The 21,576-nt window shown below is 32.1% G+C and overlaps 1 protein-coding gene and 1 pseudogene across 1 annotated transcript; one reads left to right on the top strand and one right to left on the bottom strand.

Moving 5' to 3' along the window:
* Positions 1–2,607: 2,607 nt before the first annotated feature.
* Positions 2,608–10,377, top strand: LOC142617369 (ranBP2-type zinc finger protein At1g67325-like). The gene is made up of 7 exons (XM_075790198.1): positions 2,608–2,845; positions 3,138–3,183; positions 4,266–4,378; positions 6,648–6,846; positions 8,334–8,447; positions 9,478–9,590; positions 10,084–10,377. The coding sequence occupies exons 1-7, from the start codon at positions 2,831–2,833 to the stop codon at positions 10,216–10,218; spliced, it is 735 nt and encodes a 244-aa protein (XP_075646313.1). The 5' UTR covers positions 2,608–2,830; the 3' UTR covers positions 10,219–10,377.
* Positions 10,378–14,663: 4,286 nt separating this feature from the next.
* On the bottom strand, positions 14,664–17,353 carry LOC142617516 (melianol synthase CYP71BQ5-like; annotated as a pseudogene).
* Between the last annotated feature and the right edge of the window lie 4,223 nt (positions 17,354–21,576).

Genomic DNA, 21,576 nt, shown 5'->3' with positions numbered 1-21,576 from the left:
ACAAATGAATATGACGAAGAAACCTCCTCGGATGTAAGTTGATGACAATTTGTATAGTATTTCTTTTTCTAAGCCAAAGATTACAATTCTTAGTTCTTTTTTAGCTAAGAAGTCGATCCCTCTTTCTTTCCTCTCTCGTCTTCTTATATACTTCTTCTTCTTCTCTGTTTCGTCCACGTGTCACACAAATCTTCCTCTTATATACTTGTCCCATCCACCACCTTCTTGAAGTCTTCAAATAATAGCAGGAAGGCTGAATTCTACTGTTCAGATGTCATTTCTCCATTAATGCGGCCAGAGAGGTAGATGCAGGACCTTTAATGTAGTGGTAACAGCTTTTTCCTCAGATATTTTTCACACGTTCCTGCTTCTAAAGGGGGCTTGGACCATACTTTTACCCACCAGTTCTTCTAGAATTCTGCCTCTAAGCCGTTTAGCAAGTCCCAAGGTTCTTACTGGGCCTGTCCGAGGATATACTCCTCATCGGACAACTCCTCGGACCAATACAGTGCGGTCTGACCGGTGGGCCTAGAGATCCTGACCAAACAGACTTATATCAGCCAATCAGACCCAAAACCCAAATGTTTATTCAAGCACTTTTACCCCCCACATATAGTTTTGGCAATACTATTTTCTAGAAAATGAATCATTTTCTAAAATGTATTTTCTTTTGAATTATCTCATTTTCCTAAAACAATCTCCTAATTTCTCTTATTTAGCTACTTGTGAGATAAAGTTGTTTTCCACACAAAATTAGTAGAAGACAATCTTTAAAAATAAATCATACTTTTTATGTTGACCAAAAATAGTTTTCATTTGACTCATTTATTATGATGCTACTAAATATTGAAAAACATGGAAAACTATATTAACACAAGATTTTCCTTTGATATTGAATTGTGTAAATGTAAACAAGTTTATAAGATATCATATTATAACTTGTAATTTATTGATAATATAAATAAAATAAATAATTCCATTTCATAATAAAAATCATATATTTTACTATATGTAAAAGTGGAAGTTGAGTAAAAGTTCAATCAAGACTCAAAATTAAATTTTAATTGCACTTTGATTTTGTGTCAAGTGTCATTCTAATTATTCTATTATTTATTATTAAGGCAAGCATCTTTAGACTTTAAATGCACTAAAATCTTATGCTAAATGTCATTCCAATTATTCTTTAATTGTGTGTCAATTATTGTTTACATGCAAATTCATGTTTCTAAACTTATAAAACATAAAAACTCAATTCATGTGTGCGTTGATGCTCTGTGTGTGCGCGTGTGTTTGTTGCACACCTACATATGCAAGGGTTCTAAGATACTTATATATAATTTTTAACAAAACAATGTGGGTAAATCTAATTTTATAGGTGTATAAACAAAAAAAATTCTATATAATTTACTCAAATAATATATATTTTACTATAATTTAGCCATATATAATTTTTAACCATACAAGGACGGTAAAATCTAATTATAAATATTCATAATCAAAAATTATTTTATAAAATTAAGTCAAATAATGTATGTTTTTACTATAATATAGTTATTAATTATTAATATAGATTAGTGAATGGGTAAAAAATGTTAGTTATGATATTTACCATGTTTTAATCAAGTAACTCATGAACATACTTGAAAATGTTTGACAAGAAAAATAAACAGTTATAAACATATAATCTAGTTTGTAAATGAGCTCCAATTTGACTCATGTTCAAAAGAAGGGCAATGATTGGATCTAGTGTATATTGCATCTTAATAGGTCCAATACACATAAACACTAGACCCAAGTTAGTTTCTAAAAATTAAATTAAAATGAAAAAACCAAAACTTTTAAAATATAAAATTTAAAACACCCCACAATTTTTGAAGTTGTCTTTTGAGATGGTCTCATGAGTCATGAGACATTTGGGATCTATATGCGTGGAATCCATATGCAGGACTGAGATCTGGTAGCTCTAACTATTACACCATGCAATACCTTCTCAACGATTCAAATTAAAAATTAAAAAAATAACTTTTGATATCAACCATTAGATTGAAGAAGTTAAAAAAGTAAAAAAAAAATTAAGCGATTAAAAAAGTTAAAATTTTTGAAAAAGTAAAATCTAAGAAAAATTAAAAAGATAACTTTTGATAATAACCATTGGATCAAAGAAGTTAAAAAGAAAAGGTTAAGGGTTTTAAAAAAGTTAAAACTTTTGAAAAAGTAAAATCCTTGTGAGAGGAATTGAATGGTGTAGTAGCGGTTATTGCATTGGATCCCAATCCCCACAAGTATTGTGATAAATATATCATAGAAGATTCTACTACGTAGAGTTCTTTTAATCTTAACCATATGTTGTACTATGAATGATTCAAATTAAGCCAAGTCATCAGGCCACTTACCAAAATTTTAAAATGATTATTCCACCTCAGCTTTTCAAATTTACAGGTAAGATTTTTGAGTTTTTTTTTTTTTAAAAATTTATTTTAGTTTGTAAAAAAGAAAAAAAGAAAAAAATTCCCCCTTTTCATACACAATCATTCATTCTTCTATTTCCATTATTAATCTATCCGTACAGTACCAAATAAACCCTAAAGTCCACGCGGTTGGGGACTCGGGTTTTCTTTCTTCTTTCTTTCTTCTACCCTGACCCTGGTTTGCAAACAGACCCAGAGACTAGAATATTCCATAATTCCTATAAACACCACAATTCCCTCGCACCCAAACACTCCCTAACTAAGAAAGTTCCTGCCTTTTTCCTCTATATTCTCTCTCTCTCTCTCTCTCTCTCTCTCTTAAACCCTCTCTCTGTTCTCAAACAAGTTTCTTGACTCTGTTAATGGCTTCTACCAAGGTGGGTCCTCCTCATCTTTCTCTGTAACTTATATATGTATTTGTGTATATATATATATGCATCTATGCCTGTTTGTTTTTGTGTGTACAAAATATGTAAGCCTAATATTTTATGTTAAAAGTACTAGAATAGTGTTTGAGTGTGTTTAAATTGTCTTTTAATCTTCAATATCTCCCTCTTACTCACATGGGTATTTTTATTTTTGGCTGCTATGTACTTAATATTTTTTGCTTTTTTTTTTTTTTTTTTTCTTAACTGTGTTGTGGTATCTGAGATTGTGAATCTTGCATAGGTTGATAGCCGGGGTCCATTTGGGTCGAAAAGGTCTCGGAATGATGGTAAGTTGAACTCAGTAGTTTTCATTATTGATTGTAGTATTGGTTTTAAGCATTTATGTGTGCTAGTGTGGAATTTTTTTGATGTTTTTGTATGTGGGTCATGATTGAAAATATGTTTATTGCCTGAAAGTGAACACATTCAGGCCGATAGGCGATGTGACCAAAATTTAAACGGACATACCATCACTTTGTTAGACACATTAGAGACTACAAGCGATCAATTTAAGTATGTTAGGAACTAAAAGAAATCACAAAGTGATCACTTTAAGCTGCGAGGACTAAAATCATTCATGGACTATAACTTAGGGACCAACAATGTATTTTGGCATAGTACAAATTAAAGTAGAAGTAGGTGAGTGCATTTTCATGCGTGTTGGAATCAATTTAATGCCTTTGTAAGTTTGATCATGTTGTTATGAGTATGAGATGTTGGATTCTTTTTTATGTTGTTCCCTGTTTAAAAGACATTCTTTTAAGGTATTTGCTAGGCAGTGTGCAAGTTGGGATTCACTATCTAGCCTGGTTCCATTATTGGTGTTTTTCTTTGGCATAAATTATGTCTTTCTTAAAGGAAAACTATTTTGAGAAACGATGCTGCAGATTAATAAAGCAATTATGCAAGAGTTGAACTAGTTTTTATTTTGATATAGATGATGATTCCATCTTCGTTGACTAAAGATAGCAGACACTAGAGGTTTTCATTAGTTGATTTGACCTTTTATTCTAGAACAATGGGTAGGTGCTCAAAGTAATTCATATGGTTTTTCACACTTTGTAACTAGGTCTGACTAGTAATGAGTTTCCCATCATAAATTAATAGCTTTATTCACGTTTCATAGGTGGTTCCTTTTCATCTTTTACAGACTCAAAAGTATGTGAGGTTCCTGTGTTCAAATGGTTTAAAATTGAAATAACCTATTTACCAGTTTGGACCAGTTTACTACAGTAAACACTGCCATTCATTGGTTATAGCATTCTTTGAGGGACCGATTTCATTATATATCCCTTAGCAGCTGTCTGTTATCATGTAATCTTTCTTTTCCAATTCAGTTGTTTGAAATTATCATGCTTACCTATGCCAGCTTCACGGAATGATGGAGATTGGACCTGTCCTAAGTGTGGAAATGTAAACTTCGGGTTTAGAGTTGTTTGCAATCGTGGAAAATGTGGTGCTCCTCGACCACCTGTCAATCCAGTAAGTTGCAGGATTCTATTTATTAATCATTTAAAGTTCCCTTTGAAGCAATAGGTGTGGTATTGGTTTGTAGTGGTCAAGTGAAGAACCAAAGTCCTGAAATCTGTAAGGGTATGGTTGTGGAATCCACAGATTTGAGATTAGGTCTTTCAGCTGTAAAAAAAAAAAAAATTATGAAAGAGTTAGGGTCTTGGTTGTTGTTTCTCTTAAATGTAGGTAAAAGAACACCAAAGGGACTGATGTGTCTAGACAACGACAACCAGAGGTAATATAATATAAATGAGTAAATTCATGAAAAAGCCACCATAATACTCAATGAGGTAGCTTACTAAAGTGGTTCAGAGTTGGAGGGATATGCTGGGCGAGGCCAGCTCCCCAAAGGAAATTCCATTTGTAATATTCAGATAACTCTAAATATTTTCATTGAATTTCCTGTTGAATAATCAAGGCAAGTGCTTTGGTAGTGGTGATTAGACAGCCTGTTGTTTGCTTAGAATTTACTGGAAATTTTTTTTAATTCCCCTTAACTCTAATGCTAAGCATCATAACTTCTGGATTTTTTTTTTGGGATAAGTATAACTTCTGGATTTATAAAGAAGAAAACATCCCTTTGGTTGCTTATTTTTTAACCCAATTCTTGGTCTATGAAGGTACATAGCTAGGTTCTATGTTTTGTTTTTACCACCACATGTACCATCTCCATATCAAGCCTTTTTTCATCATTTCAATTTTGATGTCAGAATTTGTCTTCATGATACAATGGTTTGGCATGTGTTGGAACAAGGAAAAGAATGTATGGAAGTGGTAGAAAGGTCATAATGTCACGAAGGTGAAGTAAGAACTCATTTAGTAATAGATATAACAAAAATGAAATTGGATTAATCTATGCATATTCCCAATGCAGAGGCTTTCCTCTTTATAAGTTAATTACTCTTCTTTGTCATTTAGTCCTTGGACTCTTGTAATGCAGAACATGGGTTGCCTAACACCTGAAACCAGAGCTCATTCTGTAGTTCCATCCCTTTGTGAGGTCTAGGACAATCTATATCAACAGTGTTGGTGAGAAATGTAATTTTCAAAGATACAACTCCGTTAATGATAATTTTTAGTAAAAAATAAACAATGCTTATAATAGAGACAGATATGTTACTTAAGTTTTTCTCAGTTTCATAAGACATTGAGAACACATATTTTGGATCTGGTCAACATTGGCATTAGGCAGTTTATGAAATTTGCAAAACGCTTGGAGGGCCAATTTTTTATAAACAAAACAAAATATTATGGTACTTTGTGGGGGGTGGGGGTGGGGGAGCTTGTTCATTAGCGTTTTTGTATTCAATTTTGCATAAAAAGGGGAGGAGTGACTATTTGTATAAGTACATCCCATGGACCATGACTTAAAGGGAAGGTTGCAATTCTTTAACTCTGCACTCAGTACCAATGAATGTCATTTCATTTTTTGACAAGGAAAATAATTTATTAAACAATAAGTAGCAGTTTGAATACACAATGTGTGTGCCAAAATACACTCAAATAGTCTATGAACTCTAGAAAAGGACAAGAAGGAATACTGCCAAGGGCAATCATCCAATCATACAAGCATCTCTATACAGATTGTTTGATGGCATGAGGAGGAAATTCAACACCTTCAAACATTTCACTATTACATTCACACCAAATTACCCGCATAAAACTTAACAGAACTACCTTCCATATCGTAGTCATTCTATGTTGATGATATTTCCCTTGCCAACAGTATTTCAGTACAGCATCTGAGTCATTGAACAATGAAGAAGATGTTCCTCCGTTATTCTTACTCATACAACACTTTCCGCCAGTGAATGTCATTTCATGTTTTCCAAATGTTAAACTAGTGGGAAGTAAATTCAACTTTTGAATATATTTAATCCATAATTTTGTTACAGATTAAAGCTAATTGATCACTAGTTTTTATTTTGGGCCTGGTTTTAAGAGCCATGATTTGGATTAATTTTTATTAGAGTTTTCTAATGTTTAGAAGGATTGTAATTGTCTCTTATATGGTGTTATGGAATTGAAATTTATTCTGTGAATTTATACAAAGATGCACTATAGTTTCAGATCGTTTTCTTAGTGGATTGCCAAGCCTAATGACCAGAACCTATTCTTCACGTTATTGCTATAATTACTAGATAGAGTTAATGTACTTCATATAATCTGAAACTTTTTTGGCATGCTACTTTCATTTTGATTGATTACTTGTATAACATAAAAGTTCCTTTTTCTGCAGTCTGCTCCAATTAGCCCTTATAATGCCCCTCCTCCATTTTATTATGGAGGCGTTGGGGCTCCTCCTCTGCCGTATGGATTGTCTGGCAGGTATGGATCCCCAGTACCACATTCAGGACTGCATTATGACTATGGTCTCCCTTCAGGTGCTCATGGACCATATGGTCATCTGCCTACATTTCCACCTGGAGGATATGGAGGTACTTTTACTTTTGTAACTTGTAATTTCTTTTCACAATCAGCTGTTAAAATAAAGAACATTTTAGTATAAATAGAAAAATAGGAGCAGAGGAAAGTTTATGCTGCAATTGTAAGCATAAAGAAATGGTTAAAACTTTTAGTCTTTTAGCATATATGTATTTAATAGCTAATACAAGATATTTTCGCATTAAATGCAATTGATTTATGGAGGAAGAGGTGTATGAGGGATTTATATATATATAAATAGAACCTCTATGTGTAGAAGTTAAGTTATCGTGAGAATATCTTTACGTGCTAGTTCAAGTATTCTAGTACAAAGACATTTCAATAACGTTTTATGTAAGGATAAAAAAAATTTATACTGCTACAAATATTATCTACATTAATGGAATTTTGGGTGGATAGATGGATCATTGCCTTCCACTGCCCAAATGATGTGACTATTGAGGTGAACTAAATGGGGGGATGGAACAGGAGTGAAATTTCTCATACGAGCATTACAGTGTTTGGGTTCTTTTTTTTCTGAGCAGAGATGGCTTGATTGGTGGTAATTGCAAAGATCCTGTGAGACATGCTTGGAGTGTTGATGATCGTGGGTTGTACTGCTGGTTGGGCTGTCGAGTGGATCAAAGTAGCTGGACGTTTCCTGTTTGGCTTGAAAGGAATTCACAGTGATGTTGGATTGACAGTGGTTGAAATAACGACAGATTTTGGGTTGCTGAAATTTTGATAGATCGACTTGAGCTTTGATACCAAGTTGATGTAGGACAACCTAGGCTTCCACCTAGATTAGTCCCACCGTAGACCTTAGGCTTCTCACCTAAGGTGTTTGGATTCACCACCAAACAAACACAATGCAATTTCTGCAAATAATTTGAATAATAATAATAATAATAATAATAATAATAATAATAGTCTGTCAATACAAAAGAAATCATCTGGAGCTTTATATGTACCTTGCAGGAATCATAATGATAAGGATGAATTCTCCTAAACAAATCTTAAAAAATTTCAAATACTAATTTGATAATCCTAAACAATTTCAAATACTAATGCGATAATCCTAAACAAAGGATAATGATGCACAACTAATCCTAACCACACTTTACCAATCCAAACTAAACAAATAACTATGTTACAATCTAAAATTATCCATTGAAAATCTAAAATGAAATATTGAAATAACTTTTGAAATTATCCACTGAAAATCTAAAATGAAATCTTGAAATAACTTTTGGTTATGCTCCTACATTAAGTTGCTTTTGTGATCAGGCTACTGCAATGGCTTGGACAGAAATACTTGTTTAGCAGCATAATGCTAATCCTGAGTTTTGGCTTGGGGAAAAATCTAGGGGAGGGTGCATGCAGATAGATGGCGCTCAAAATTATGTATTAGGATAAATGGCATCATGTAGAAGTTTGTGTTGAGCATGTTCAATCATCTGCTTCATCTGTATGCGTAACTGGTGGTTTTTTAATGAATCAGGTATGCCTTATAGTCCAGGGCCTGCCATCAATGGATATGGATTTGGCTTTCAAAGACCTCCATGGGCAGGTGGAGTATTACCTGATAATCCTGCCTCTCGTAAACGTCGCGGAGGTATTTGCACCATCTTGTAACCTAAATTTTATTGTTGTTGAGATTTTTCCATTTCCACTATAATTGTAATCTGATCAATCATCATCTATTTGTTGAACATTTATATTGATACGGCATCTTATGGTTTATTGGAAGTTATATGCTGTATTTTGTACTTTTTTTGTTTGTGTTTATGTTTCTAGTTTGAAATAAATGATGGTGGGTGAGACTTTAAGTATTAATAATTACCTTTTTTTTATTATCCTCCACCTCATGTCATTTTTTTAATTTAAGTCTTTGTTTTGATTTCTTTGTTTCAATGCTTTAAGAAGCTTTGGTTAATAATAATTACCTTTCTGTTGTAAAGTATTACTTGGTCTATAAGCAAAGGAAGCATGGGTGCGCAATTTTCGTTGGCGCACCCGTGTTGAAGTTGGCGGGACACGCCATGCGGCCTGGATGCAACTGCATGCGCGTCCTTGGCAAGAAAATTAATTGACGTAGCCCAATTTGGTCTGAAATGGTCCGAAATAGGACCCAATATGGGCCGAAATACTTTAAAAAAAAAAACGTTAATTTCAAACTTATCTTTTATTTAGTTTTAGTTTCAAACTTTCGATATTTATTCTAATTTATGAACATCATGTAACGATTATGTATTTACTTTATTATCTTCTATTGCTCTTAAATTGATATATGTTTACCATTATATGAAAACAAATGCTTAGCGATATATAGAAAATAAAAATATATTTAATAATTAATTAATAAATATATCTTGCTGCACTCGTGTACTACTTTTTCAAAAATTGCTGTGTTGCCATACTGCACCGGCACCTGAACCTGAATCCACACCCGGTGCTTCCTAGTCTATAAGATGCTTGATTGTTTGTTATATTTCTAAGTTGGCCCTGATTTTGGTCCTATTTTCTTAAACTCATGGATTTCTCTCAAGCATAAACTCAGACTTAAATACACTCTCTTTTTGTATTTCTATCAGCAGTGCTGTATGTAAATTATCTTAGAAAGCTGCGTCTGGTTGTATATGCAGGGCCAGATGGTGTACATGAAGGGGATTGGATTTGCCCCAAATGTGAGAATGTTAACTTTGCTTTCAGAACCACTTGCAACATTAAGAAATGCGGGGCTCCCAGACCTTCTTCTGTAAGTGATTTATTTCTGGAATTGTTATTACGATGCTCACCATTATAACATTGTCCAAAGAATTTTTGTATGTGGTTCTTAAGTTTGATGGGAAATCTAGAAAGTCCACCTCAAACCCAACGCATGTACAACTTGTTCATAGTAGTCTGGCCCTTCATTATCCATGGTTTGAAAACATTCCAATCCAATTCACAATGACCCGTCACAATCGAAAACTTCCATTGCCACCTCCTTCCAAACCAAGACCACATATCTATGTATAAATATTCTGATGTTGCCATGCGCATGATGTTGGTTTTCATGTGGTTTGAAAACATTCCAATCCACATCACAGTTGCCCATCACCAATTGAAAACTTCCCTCGCCACCACCTTTTAATCCAAGACCACCTATCTATGTAGAAATATTCTGACATTGCCATGCACATGATGTTGGTTTTCATGTTTAATAGCTCATTACCTTGCATTAATTATGTCTTTATGATTCCTTGCAGGGCCCAAATCAATCAAATTCTAGTGCCCCTGAAGGCAGCTGGAATTGTAGCAAATGTGGCAATGTGAATTATCCCTTTCGAACTGTCTGCAACCGCAAGGATTGTGGAAATGAGAGGCCAAATACTGGCAATTAGATAATTACCCTAGTGTGTGCATGGGTTGCTTTAATCCACCAATTCCCTGTGTATTAGAAAATCATTCTTTGTTGCACTAGAGAATGAAAAAACAACCATGTTTATATTTAAAAAAAAAAAAGAACAAGTTTTATATAAAGAAACATCTTTTTATTTCCATTTTTGTGATATTAGCCAGCATGACAACTTGTAATCCTATTTTTATTTTTATATTTTTCTCTGGGCAACTTCTGGTATGAATGGCTGGTAATCTGCAACGTTGGTCGTTGAGTAATGGTGGTTGATGGATTAGTGCTTTTAGCAATTTCATAATATATATTTCAGGGTTTTGGTTTTCCAAAAGCTTATGGAAGTTGCATTTTAAAATCAAGTCGTAAACTAAATGTCTAAATCCATCTTTAAATGGTTAAATTATATTTTTGGTCCTTAATATTTGGTGTAGGTTGATACTGGTCCCTCAAAATCCATAGTCATCTCTCCTTGAAATGCAACAAATGAAATAGTTTTTGTGATGCAAAACCAACAATCAAAATGTTAAATTTTGAGAAAATCTGTAGCTATTGTGTGAATGAATGGCCGTGAAGGTAGACCAATGCAGTGCAAGTCGCATTATTTGACAGTTGGGTAGGAGGAGCTAAAAACCTTCAAGCAAGACACAGCTAATTTGGTTTTTTGGCCTAAGGTACATAATTATTGAATCTAAGTGACCATTTGAGCTTAAAAAAAGAAAAAAAGAAAAAAAGAAAAAAGGTGAGCATTTGAGCTGATTCTATATTACCGGGGTTGACGCCGCATTTAGACACATGTTTTCACATGTTGAATTTTATACCAGCTCTTTTTGTTAGTTAGTGTTTTTTTTTGACAAGTTAGTTAATGTATTTGAACCAACCAAATTAAGGTAAACTAGTTGGTAATCCGTGCAATACATCAAAAATTTCTAATATAATATAACTTTTTTTTTTTGTTTAAATATGAAATTTGATAATTATGATAGTTATTAATATAATTTATTGTGATTATGTTTGTATATGGAAATATATATTGGACAAAGTTTAGCTACAAAATTGGTTGTAATCTAAGTACAACCTTATTTAATAAATTAAATATTACTACATATTTTGAAAATCTAATCATTAAATTGCATATTATTTACACTTTTAATACACGTGTTAAATTTTGTTTCAATTAGATATTATTTATTATGTAATCTATAAACTTATCTTTTACGCATAATTTTAAACTACAAAGACTTGTAGTTTAAACAATTTATTGATCTATTAATTTTCAATTTTCTAAGAATTTTGTAAGCATGAAGGATATAAAAAAAAGATGTAATCAAATGGTGGATTTGTCAAAATTTAAATCCAATAAAAAAGATATTGAGTAAGGTTGTAATTAAACTTTGTCCATATATATCCTACCATAAAAGAAAATATAATATATCATGATTCGGAGGGTTTAAATATAAAATGAAATTACAAAAGATTTAAATATAAAATGAAATTACAATTCAATTATGAAATTTATATTAGAATGTGACAAACTTTTATGGGCTCAGCCAAAAGTTAAATGCCTTCAAGTATATAGATACTAGGTGATAAAGACTGTCCCATTAGCATTTATTAATGGGACACTTTGAACCATACTTAAGGGATCTCATTTGTCAATTCTGACACATCAATCAGGCTTGTTGACCAGGATGAGCTTATAAGCTTGATTTTCCCTCATTTTCCTTTAAGGCATAAGCATTGTAAGAAATTAATTGATTGAGAGGCTCAAGGATAACCTAGTCATAACTGATTCAGGTTTGTGTTTTTCTTATTTAAAATCAAATGTACATGATTTGATTTATAATTTTTCTATGAAGATGCCCATTCATATTTTAGTGCAAGGTTCTACTGGGTGTTGCAATCATGTACTAGCAGTTTTTTTTTTATAAAAAATTATCAACATCTTGATCATGTACTAGTGAATTAATAGCCCAAGTCAACTTAAGCTTTCTTTTCGATAGTGGCAAAAGCCCAATCCCTTATTATACATTTCCAACACCAACGAAAGAAGTGTTGGGTGCTAACACCCCCATGTCGAGCCTCACTTTTTTTAAAAGCTCCTTAGATGATGTCATAGGAAAATGGTAGGATCACAATTTTTGCTATAATTTTTGTTAGAATTTGTTCACGTGGTAAGTTGTGAATGTTGGAGTAAAAGTAATGTGTTCATACGGATCCATAACTCCACTACTTAAGACTTAACATGTGAGCAAGTTGTGACAAAAATTGTAGTCTTAGTATTACTCGAGGTTGTAAGACAAACTTGATATAAAGTAAGGATAGTTAGCTATTTTTTCTATTATTATGTACGAAAGTCAAGTGACATTTATGAAAATGTAACTATTGTCTTGTAAGTGTCCAACAAATTAGAAAGAAAAAGAGGAAGAAATATATCACATGGTTTTGAAACCCAGACTGTTCAATGAACCGTAAAAAGGAGAGATTCAAGATTTTTGAAGTTGGACCGAGTTTGAACCGTAATGACGTCATAATTAAATTAATAATTATTTAAAATATAAATAAACATATTAAATTAGTAAAAAATAGAAAAATTGACTATAATAGTTCAAAAAAATATAAAAATTTATCTTTCAAATGTTTATATATATATATATATATCATAACTTTCATAAAGAAAATAAGAAATATTAAATCCTAAGCAAACAGCCAAACATAAATAATTTCTGTTAAGGTTTAATATTATACTCTTTTTTACAGGAGCTTGTCTAAATTATCTTAAATCATTACCACACCCATTTGACAGCCCAATAATTTGGGCAAAATTTTTCAAATAACTATAAAAATCAAACTATATCATTAGTTAGCCAAAGTTTGAAACAAATTTGGTATCTAACAATTCGAGTCCTTTGAACTCGATTTTGGAATGCTAAATCGAGGGTAATAAACTCGATTTCAAGGTCGTTTGTAGCTGATGTGGACAGGGAGTCCACGTCGGCATAAAACTCGAGTCCAGAGGACTCGAGTTCTGTCAAATAGAAATCGAGTCCTTAGGACTCGATTTCATTTTGTTTCAGAAATTTACGTTCTATTCAGCAACTGAGCGTTGTTCCAAAAACCAACTTGGTGTTCTTCCAAGCCAAGCCCCAAAAACCGAGTGTTGTTTCAGCAACTCTCCACTTCCAAGCCCCAAAAACTCGTGAACTAATCAAATCCAAAACGAATCAAACCCACTCTCCACTCGGTGTTCTTCGATGTTTTGTTCTCTGGATTTCTTCTTCGGCGTTTTGATCGGATTTCTGGGTTTTGATTTCTTCTTCTTCGGCGCATGGGTTTTGATTTCTTCATCTCTGGTTCTTCAGCGTTTTCTTCTTCAGCGATTTCTGGGTTTTGATTTCTTCGGCGCATGGGTTTTGATTTCTGGGTTTTGATTTCTTCTTCTTCTTCGACGCATGGGTTTTGATTTCTTCATCTCTGGTTCTTCAACGTTTTCTTCTTCAGCGATGTCTGGGTTTAGGTGATACGAAATCGAGTCCTACGGACTCGATTTCTATTTGACAGAACTCGAGTTCGTAGAACTCGATTTCTATGCCGACGTGGACCAGGTGTCCACATCAGCTCCGAATGAGGTTGAAATCGAGATCTGTGCACTCGATTTAGCATTCCAAAATCGAGTCTAAGGGACTCGATTTGTTATATACCAAATTTGTTTCAAACTTTGGCTAACTAATGATATAGTTTGATTTTTATAGTTATTTGAAAAATTTTGCCAATAATTTGTCATGCCCAAGCCCATTTGACTAGAATCATTTATGAAAACTTTTAAAATAACAAAAAAAAAACAAAAACAAAAGCTAGAAGAGTAACCGGCCAAACCTTTAAAATATTTGATTATATAAAGAACCAAGCCCAATAACATTTTCAAAAGACAGTGGTTGACAGCAAGTATTTAGTAGGTGACAGGAAAGCAAGTTGTCCATCACGCAGAGAAGACTGAAGAGTCAGTAGACTAAAAGACTCTAGAGTGCAAAGGCAAAAGCAAAACGCAGGAGAGAAAAAAATGCAGAAAGAGCAATCGGAAAAAGTGCCGAGAGAAAAAAAACGTAAATAGCAAAGAAAAATTGTGAGAGATACACGTTTAGAGCAGTGAGCAAAAAAGAAAAAAAAAAGTTGTTCTTTGTTGAAGCTGTATCTCTATTTTATTGTGAATTCAAGTTTGGTTGAAGTGTTGTAATTTCTATTTTATATAGTAAAATTATTTGGGATTTGTTTCGTAATTTTTAGCTTCAACGAGAAATTTTTTTTCATGTAAATTTCTGTGTTTTTGTGTGGTTGTGTTTCCTCTGTTTTTGCTGAATTTTATTCCCAACAAGAAGCCTAATAATATTCTCGTGCATGCAGGATACTCTTAAATTAAAATAACATTGCCCACCTATATATGCAATATATTTTGAAAACTTCATTTTGTTCATACATTAAATAGAAATGGTACCTTATAATACATCCAGACTCTGGCATAAAAATTAAAAAGGTATTACATACTTACATCCCCATTATTCAGTGTATTTAAATTAAAATGAGGAGCTCCAAGGATTGGGAATTAAGTACAAATCATTTCTTCTCCTAGTGGTTAATCCCAAAGACTCAAACATGTCAAGCTCATCAGGTTTGATGTCATTGGGGAGTTTCCAATTGAAGTGAAATAGTAGTTGAGAAAGAACAAGTTCAACAATTGTAAGAGCAAATGATATGCCTGGACATATCCTCTTACCACCTCCAAATGGAATGAATTCAAAATTGCTCCCTTTAAAATCTATAGGAGAATCATGGAATCGCTCTGGCCAAAAGCAATCAGCATCAATCCAATATTCAGGATCTCTCCCAATAGCCCATGTATTAATGATTACTTTTGCGTTGCTTGGTATCTCATACCCATTAATTTCACATTTTTCTCTTCATTCTCTTGCGATCAAGCTACCCGGAGGGTGTAGTCTTAGAGTTTCTTTCACAACTAACTTCAAGTAATCTAGTTTCTTAATGTATGCCTCATCAAGATTCATCCTCTCTTGTAGGACTTGTCGCACTTCAGCTTGGGCCTTTTTCATCACTCTTGGGTTTCTCAATAATTCTGACATTGCCCATTCTATCGTGGACGCTGAAGTCTCACCTGCTGCAGCGAAAATTTCCTGAAACATTGTGTATTTAAACTTATTATTAAGCATAATAAGCTTATGATGAGTAGATGCCAAAATTTCCCAAATAAGCATAATAAGCTTGAAAATTGGTAAGCAAGTGTATTTCATAGTTTCTTTATTTTTATATATATATATATATATATATTTTTTTTTTTTTTCAAATTCTTAAATTCATGATGTGGAAATAAATTCTTTTTGTGCACATGAAATTAATGTCAAAAGATAATTTGTTTATGGAACTGCATATACTTATCCCTTGTATTTGGCTCAAAGAGTCCATTGCACTCTAAAATCTACGTTGCAGCAAAATATATGTGCAACTCTTGTCACCAAAAAATCTTTGGTACAAACATCTTAGTTGCAGTTTATTAGGTTCTAAAATTAAATTCAAACACATAATTGTAGTGACCAATTACAAAGTCTCCAATATATATATATATATATATATATATATATATATTAAAGAGAAATTAACTTGGAACTCTAAAATAGAAGAACAATATTTGAAACCCCAATTATGGGCCCAACTGAAAAGAGTACGAGCAAACAAAGTTTTCAATTAATTCAAGGAGCTCTCCATGTCTTCAGATGTATGTCCATCCCACCCCTTCCATACAAGCCATATCAAACAAGCCGGCACCAATTATTTTTATTGGCTTATTTTACTTTAAAAATATAGCTTAACTCTAACAAATTCATTATAAATAAAATATAAAAAAGAGTCGAACAAAACAAACACATATCTATCAGTTGAAAAATCATAATTCTAATTCTTAACATTTGTATAATGTTTTTTTTTTTGCCAAAGAATATTAGTATAACTTTACTTAATTAATAGTTAAGATGAAGATAAAATATATTAAGAAGAAAAGGGAAAACACATTGATGGATCTTAATTGCATACCTTAGTAACAGCTTTGATGTGGTTGCTTGTGACATTAAATTCAAGCCCACCCATCTCCTGAAGTTTGAGAAGCACATCAACTAGATCATCATCATCATCATCACCTGGTTCATGTTTGTTGGTTGAAGAAGCACTTCTTTTCATCTTATGCTCGTTGACTATATCATCAAGAATCCTATCGAAGTTTTTATGTATTTTCTCCAACTTAGACTTCATACCACTAAGGAAGCCAAGGAACATTAGTGAAGGGAACAAATCAGGAAAGTCAAAGCCTCCGCTTAGAGTAGTCGATTCCTTGATTAATGTTATGAATTCCTTTTCATATTTGCACTTCCTTCCAAAGGCTGCCCTGGCAACTATACTATATGTGAGGACAAGATTTTCTCACTTAGATTGATTGGAAGTCCATCTGACAAGGAAATGGATTCAACAAGATTATTTACCTCTCCTTCTCTTATTCTTCTAAATGACTGGACGCGCTTGGAACTCAGGAGTTTTGTGACACAAATCTTTCGCATTTGTCTCCAATAATCACCATAGGGAGCAAAGACAAGACTTGAATTATCATAGGACATTACTTCAACAGCAAGAACAATTGGCCGATTTGCCAAAGCAGTATCATGCGTCTTCAGCACTTCTTCAACTCCTTTTGGTGATGAAATTATTATAGCCAAGACCTCACCCAGTTGTAGTTGCATAATAGGTCCATATTTCTTGGCTAAGTCTCTCAAAGATCGATGTGGAAGAGAGAAAACCAGGTGGTGCAAATTGCCTATAAGAGGCAGTTTCCATGGCCCTGGGGGCAAATTATGGCTTTGGCCCTTAGCTTTAGATATTTTCCAATAAACAACAAGGATAAATAAGAAGAATATCCAAGTTAAAAGTGGAAAGGGGAATACTTGCAGCATTGGGGACGAGTACCGAAACTCTTATTTTACGGCAAAGGTATTGCATTCATAGATCAAAAAGATGCATGGAACAATATATTGCACCTAGCTCGGTTCTTTGTATTTATGGAGGCTATACACGCTAGAGGCTTTGGTGTAATAATTAGTGTATAAAATCTATAAGGATTTACACCCACCAATAAGAAGATGATCACATTATCATTTACTAATAAATTAAATATAATTTCTCACACAACCCTATAATATCTTATTCAATTTGTAAAATAAGATATTAAATAGATTGTTATTGAGTTACGCCAGAAGCTTTGGTGTAATAATTAGTGTATAAAATCAATAAAGATTTACATCCACCAATAAAAAGAGGATGTCACATTATCATTTACTAATAAACTAAATACAATTTCTCACACAATCATTTAATATCTTATTTAATTTGTGAAATAAGATATTAAATAGATTGTTATTGAGTTACGCTAGAGGCTTTGGTGTAATAATTAGTGTATAAAATCTATAAGGATTTACACCCACCAAGAAGAAGAAAATGTCACATCATCATTTACTAATAAATTAAATACAAAGAAGAGGATGTCACATCATCATTTACTAATAAATTAAATACAATTTCTCACCCACCAAAAGAAGAGGATGTCACATCATCATTTACTAATAAATTAAATACAATTTCTCACACAATCATTTAATATCTTATTTAATTTGTGAAATAAGATATTAAATAGATTGTTATTGAGTCACGCTAGAGGCTTAGTGTAATAATTAGTTTATAAAATCTATAAGGATTTACACCCACCAATAAGAAGAGTATGTCACATCATCATTTACTACTAATTTAAATACAATATCTCACACAACCATTTAATATCTTGTTTAATTTGTGAAATAAGATATTAAATAGATTGTTATTGAGTTTATGTAAAAGGCTAATATGACAATCTCTTATCATAATTGAAAAGTGTATATAACACATCTTTATCAAATTTAGACTCTTATAATTAAGATTACATGGATTAAATTACCGATTTTTACAAAAATTTAAGCTATTAGCACTACAACAAATTTGACTTTTTTCAAGGGTCAAAACCCTTAAAAAAAATATTAAAAAACCTTGAAACAAATTATTTTAAGAATCCAATTAACCCTTGATAACCTTTGAAACATATACAGTCGAAAATGAAATTTTGAAGGCCTTCGTGACCCTCAAAGCAAGTGCTCTAATTTTATTTTGAGGGCCAAGAAACCCTTAAATAACCTTTTACCAAGGTTTAAAAGATTTATATTTACAACCCTTGATAAATAAGGTTATTTAATGGGTCTCTTGACCCTCAAAATAAGATTTTATTTTATTTAAAAAAAAACCCACAATCATGCACAATACACACACACGCGCGCGCACACACACACACACATAAATTCACAATTGTTGAGATGATATGCTATGATATTCATGTATAGCAAAAGTGGTATATTGCTACAATTACACTTTCTTTAATCTCTAAACTCAAACCTACAAATTAACAGATTATGGGCCGCATACAAACTGTCGATATGTCAATTATTGTTTAGGAGAAAAGATATCAACAACCACACTTTAGTACAAAGACCAAATCTGTCCAAGAGTTAAAAGTTTTGATACACTTATTCTTCATCATCATCTCCAAAGCAAGAAGTTATCAGCTAGTACTGAACATTTCAGTCATTATGGGTGCCCTAAAGTTTCTAAAAAAGAGAGAATAATACCAAAAGTTTGTTGATTTCCTAGCAAATATATCTATACACCTTTCCACAATATCAAATTCAAGATACCCACAATTTCAAAAAGAACAAAAAAGGCAAAACAAAGTTCATATATCTAAATAAAACATGCTGATTAAAGAAACGTCATTCATCAACAAAGCCTTACGAAATTACTTTCTTTCTTAAAAACCCATTTATCCAAAAAAAAAAAAAAAAATAAAGAAGAACACTTGGAAAGAACATAGGTCCATAAAATAAGTGGGTACATGTCTACTATTTCTTATTTTATTTTTAATATCATAAATAATCACACCAAACAAACACAACAATTTAGTTTCTAAAGCAATCAAATTACATCACATCAATATAAAACCAAAAAAGAAAAAATTACCTGCGGCAATTGCCAAGCACTAGGTATATCCAACCTTGAAGCAGAAAAAATCTGCCACAACCAAAAAAAAAAAAAAAAAAAAAATTGAAAGTCAATTCAACACATACATATAAAAATCCATGTACAGAACATAGGCTGATGGGATATATACAATAGATAAAATACACAAAATAGAATCAAGTACTTGATGATCTTAAGCTCTAAGGATATGATAAAAGAGGAACCAGAAACAATCTACTAGCCCACAGTTTCTATGACTAGAAACAGTATTTTTTTTTTTTTTTTTTTGTGAAAAATTTATTTGGTCCATATTCTATGTCCTAATAAATGATAGAATTGTAAAGGTACAAACTAGGACATAGAGTATGTGTAGAGTGTGGAGATTATTTTAAAACTTTGCTACCAAATAATACTTAACCCCTCAATAGGTAAAAGAAAATTATTCACCTAAAAATAATAACAACTTTCTTAACCGTAGCTAATTTAATTTGTTTCACTCGTGTCAATTATATAGGCTGCTACATCATACAACCAAATAAAAATTACAAATTTTCTATCAAGCATTTTATCAAACACTATGGATTCAAAATAAAATATATAATTACTCTTAGGCTCTTTGCACTTCAAATCTTATAAAAGTTTTGCCTCCATTGGCGCTTTGAATGTGACCCAATCCATATAGATACATGAGTTTGTGCTCCGACTACATGTGGCATGGAGGAGCTTGATTTATTGATTAAGCTTCTTCCTCATTGATCTTTCTACTTGCCTAACAAAACCATATTATTTACTCAACCTGTCTTTGCCTTAGGGTCTAAATAGTACCCAATACAACTAATTTTCTTAATCACATCCTCATGTAACATATTTAAATCACTCACCAAAAGACAAATCATAAATTACAAAAACTTTGTGGCTCAGTAAAAATCTTAACCAGTAAACAGTTCAAATGAAAAGAAACAAACCACCATCTAGTTTGATTATCAAAAACCCATTACCAAACAACAACAAAGAATGAACAAATTGAGTATTAGTATTTTGTACCTCTTAGATACTGAAGAAGGGTTTGATAAATTAGGGGCCGGTGGTTTTTTCTCCTTGGGTTTAGTGACTTTAGTCCCTGGCCAAAATAGGTAAAATTGAAGCTTCATTCTCTCTAAGTCTGTCTTCCTTCAAACATTACAAACTGCAAACTCAATATGCCAAATAAATTTTTGAAAAAAAAAAAAATTGAAAGAAAGAAACAAAGAGAGAGAGTTGGCAATATTTATTTACAGACACTAAGAATGGAGCTTTTGTCCATGAACTCATAGAGGAATCATTGATCCATCAATATATAATTTTCAAAAGAAACAAGTACGTAGTGTGTTTAATTGAAAGGGGAAGTGAAAGAGTTTTTTGTTTTTTGTTTTGCTAGAAGAAGTGAAGAGTTAAGAGACATAGAAAGAATTAAAGAGTTAAGAAAGAGAATGAATGAAATTTAAAAAATTTAAGATGGGTTTGATCTCAACAGAAATTACTTGGAAAGTATAATATTATTGTAAAGGTGTAATAATGCAAAGATTGGTCTCACGTGCTTATCCATAGTGTGCATTTAAATTTGAACGGGGAAGTGATTTTTTTTTTTTGGTAATGGAAAGAAGTGAAGAGTTAGGAGAGAGGAAGAAGTGAACTGATTTTTGATGAATAGAAAAACACTAAGAATGGTGTAGTGATTTGATCATACTATATATATATGTGTGTGTGTGTGTGTGTTTTTTTTTTTTTAATTGAAAATTGCATGATATAGTGGCTTATATAGACAGGTTTGTTTCATGCCTACAAAAAAAAATGCAAATATCATTTAATTAATTTTTTTACATTCTGGATTTTGTGTTAGTAAAGTTTTTTTTCCCTTTTTGTTGGACATTGTTTCAATTGTTGCAAAGACAACTAAAATTTTAGTAAGAATACCATATATTAAGTCAATTGTTCCTCACATAAAAAAAAATCAATTATTTCTCATATAAATCTTAGAAAAATGATATTAAAATTTCATTATGCTTAAAATAATTAATATAACAAAATAAACATATTCATTCTATTAGTTATCTTCCTAATTACATAGAATAAATATTGCAATGTTAGTTCCCCCCCCCCCCCCACACACACACATACACAAAAACATATATATATATATATATATATATATATATATATA

Source organism: Castanea sativa, chromosome 11 (genome assembly GCF_040712315.1).
Source record: "Castanea sativa cultivar Marrone di Chiusa Pesio chromosome 11, ASM4071231v1".
In the NCBI taxonomy this organism is placed as follows: domain Eukaryota; kingdom Viridiplantae; phylum Streptophyta; class Magnoliopsida; order Fagales; family Fagaceae; genus Castanea; species Castanea sativa.
The sequence above is the reverse complement of the archived record's forward strand: the minus strand, read 5'-3'. Positions and strand labels throughout refer to the sequence as shown.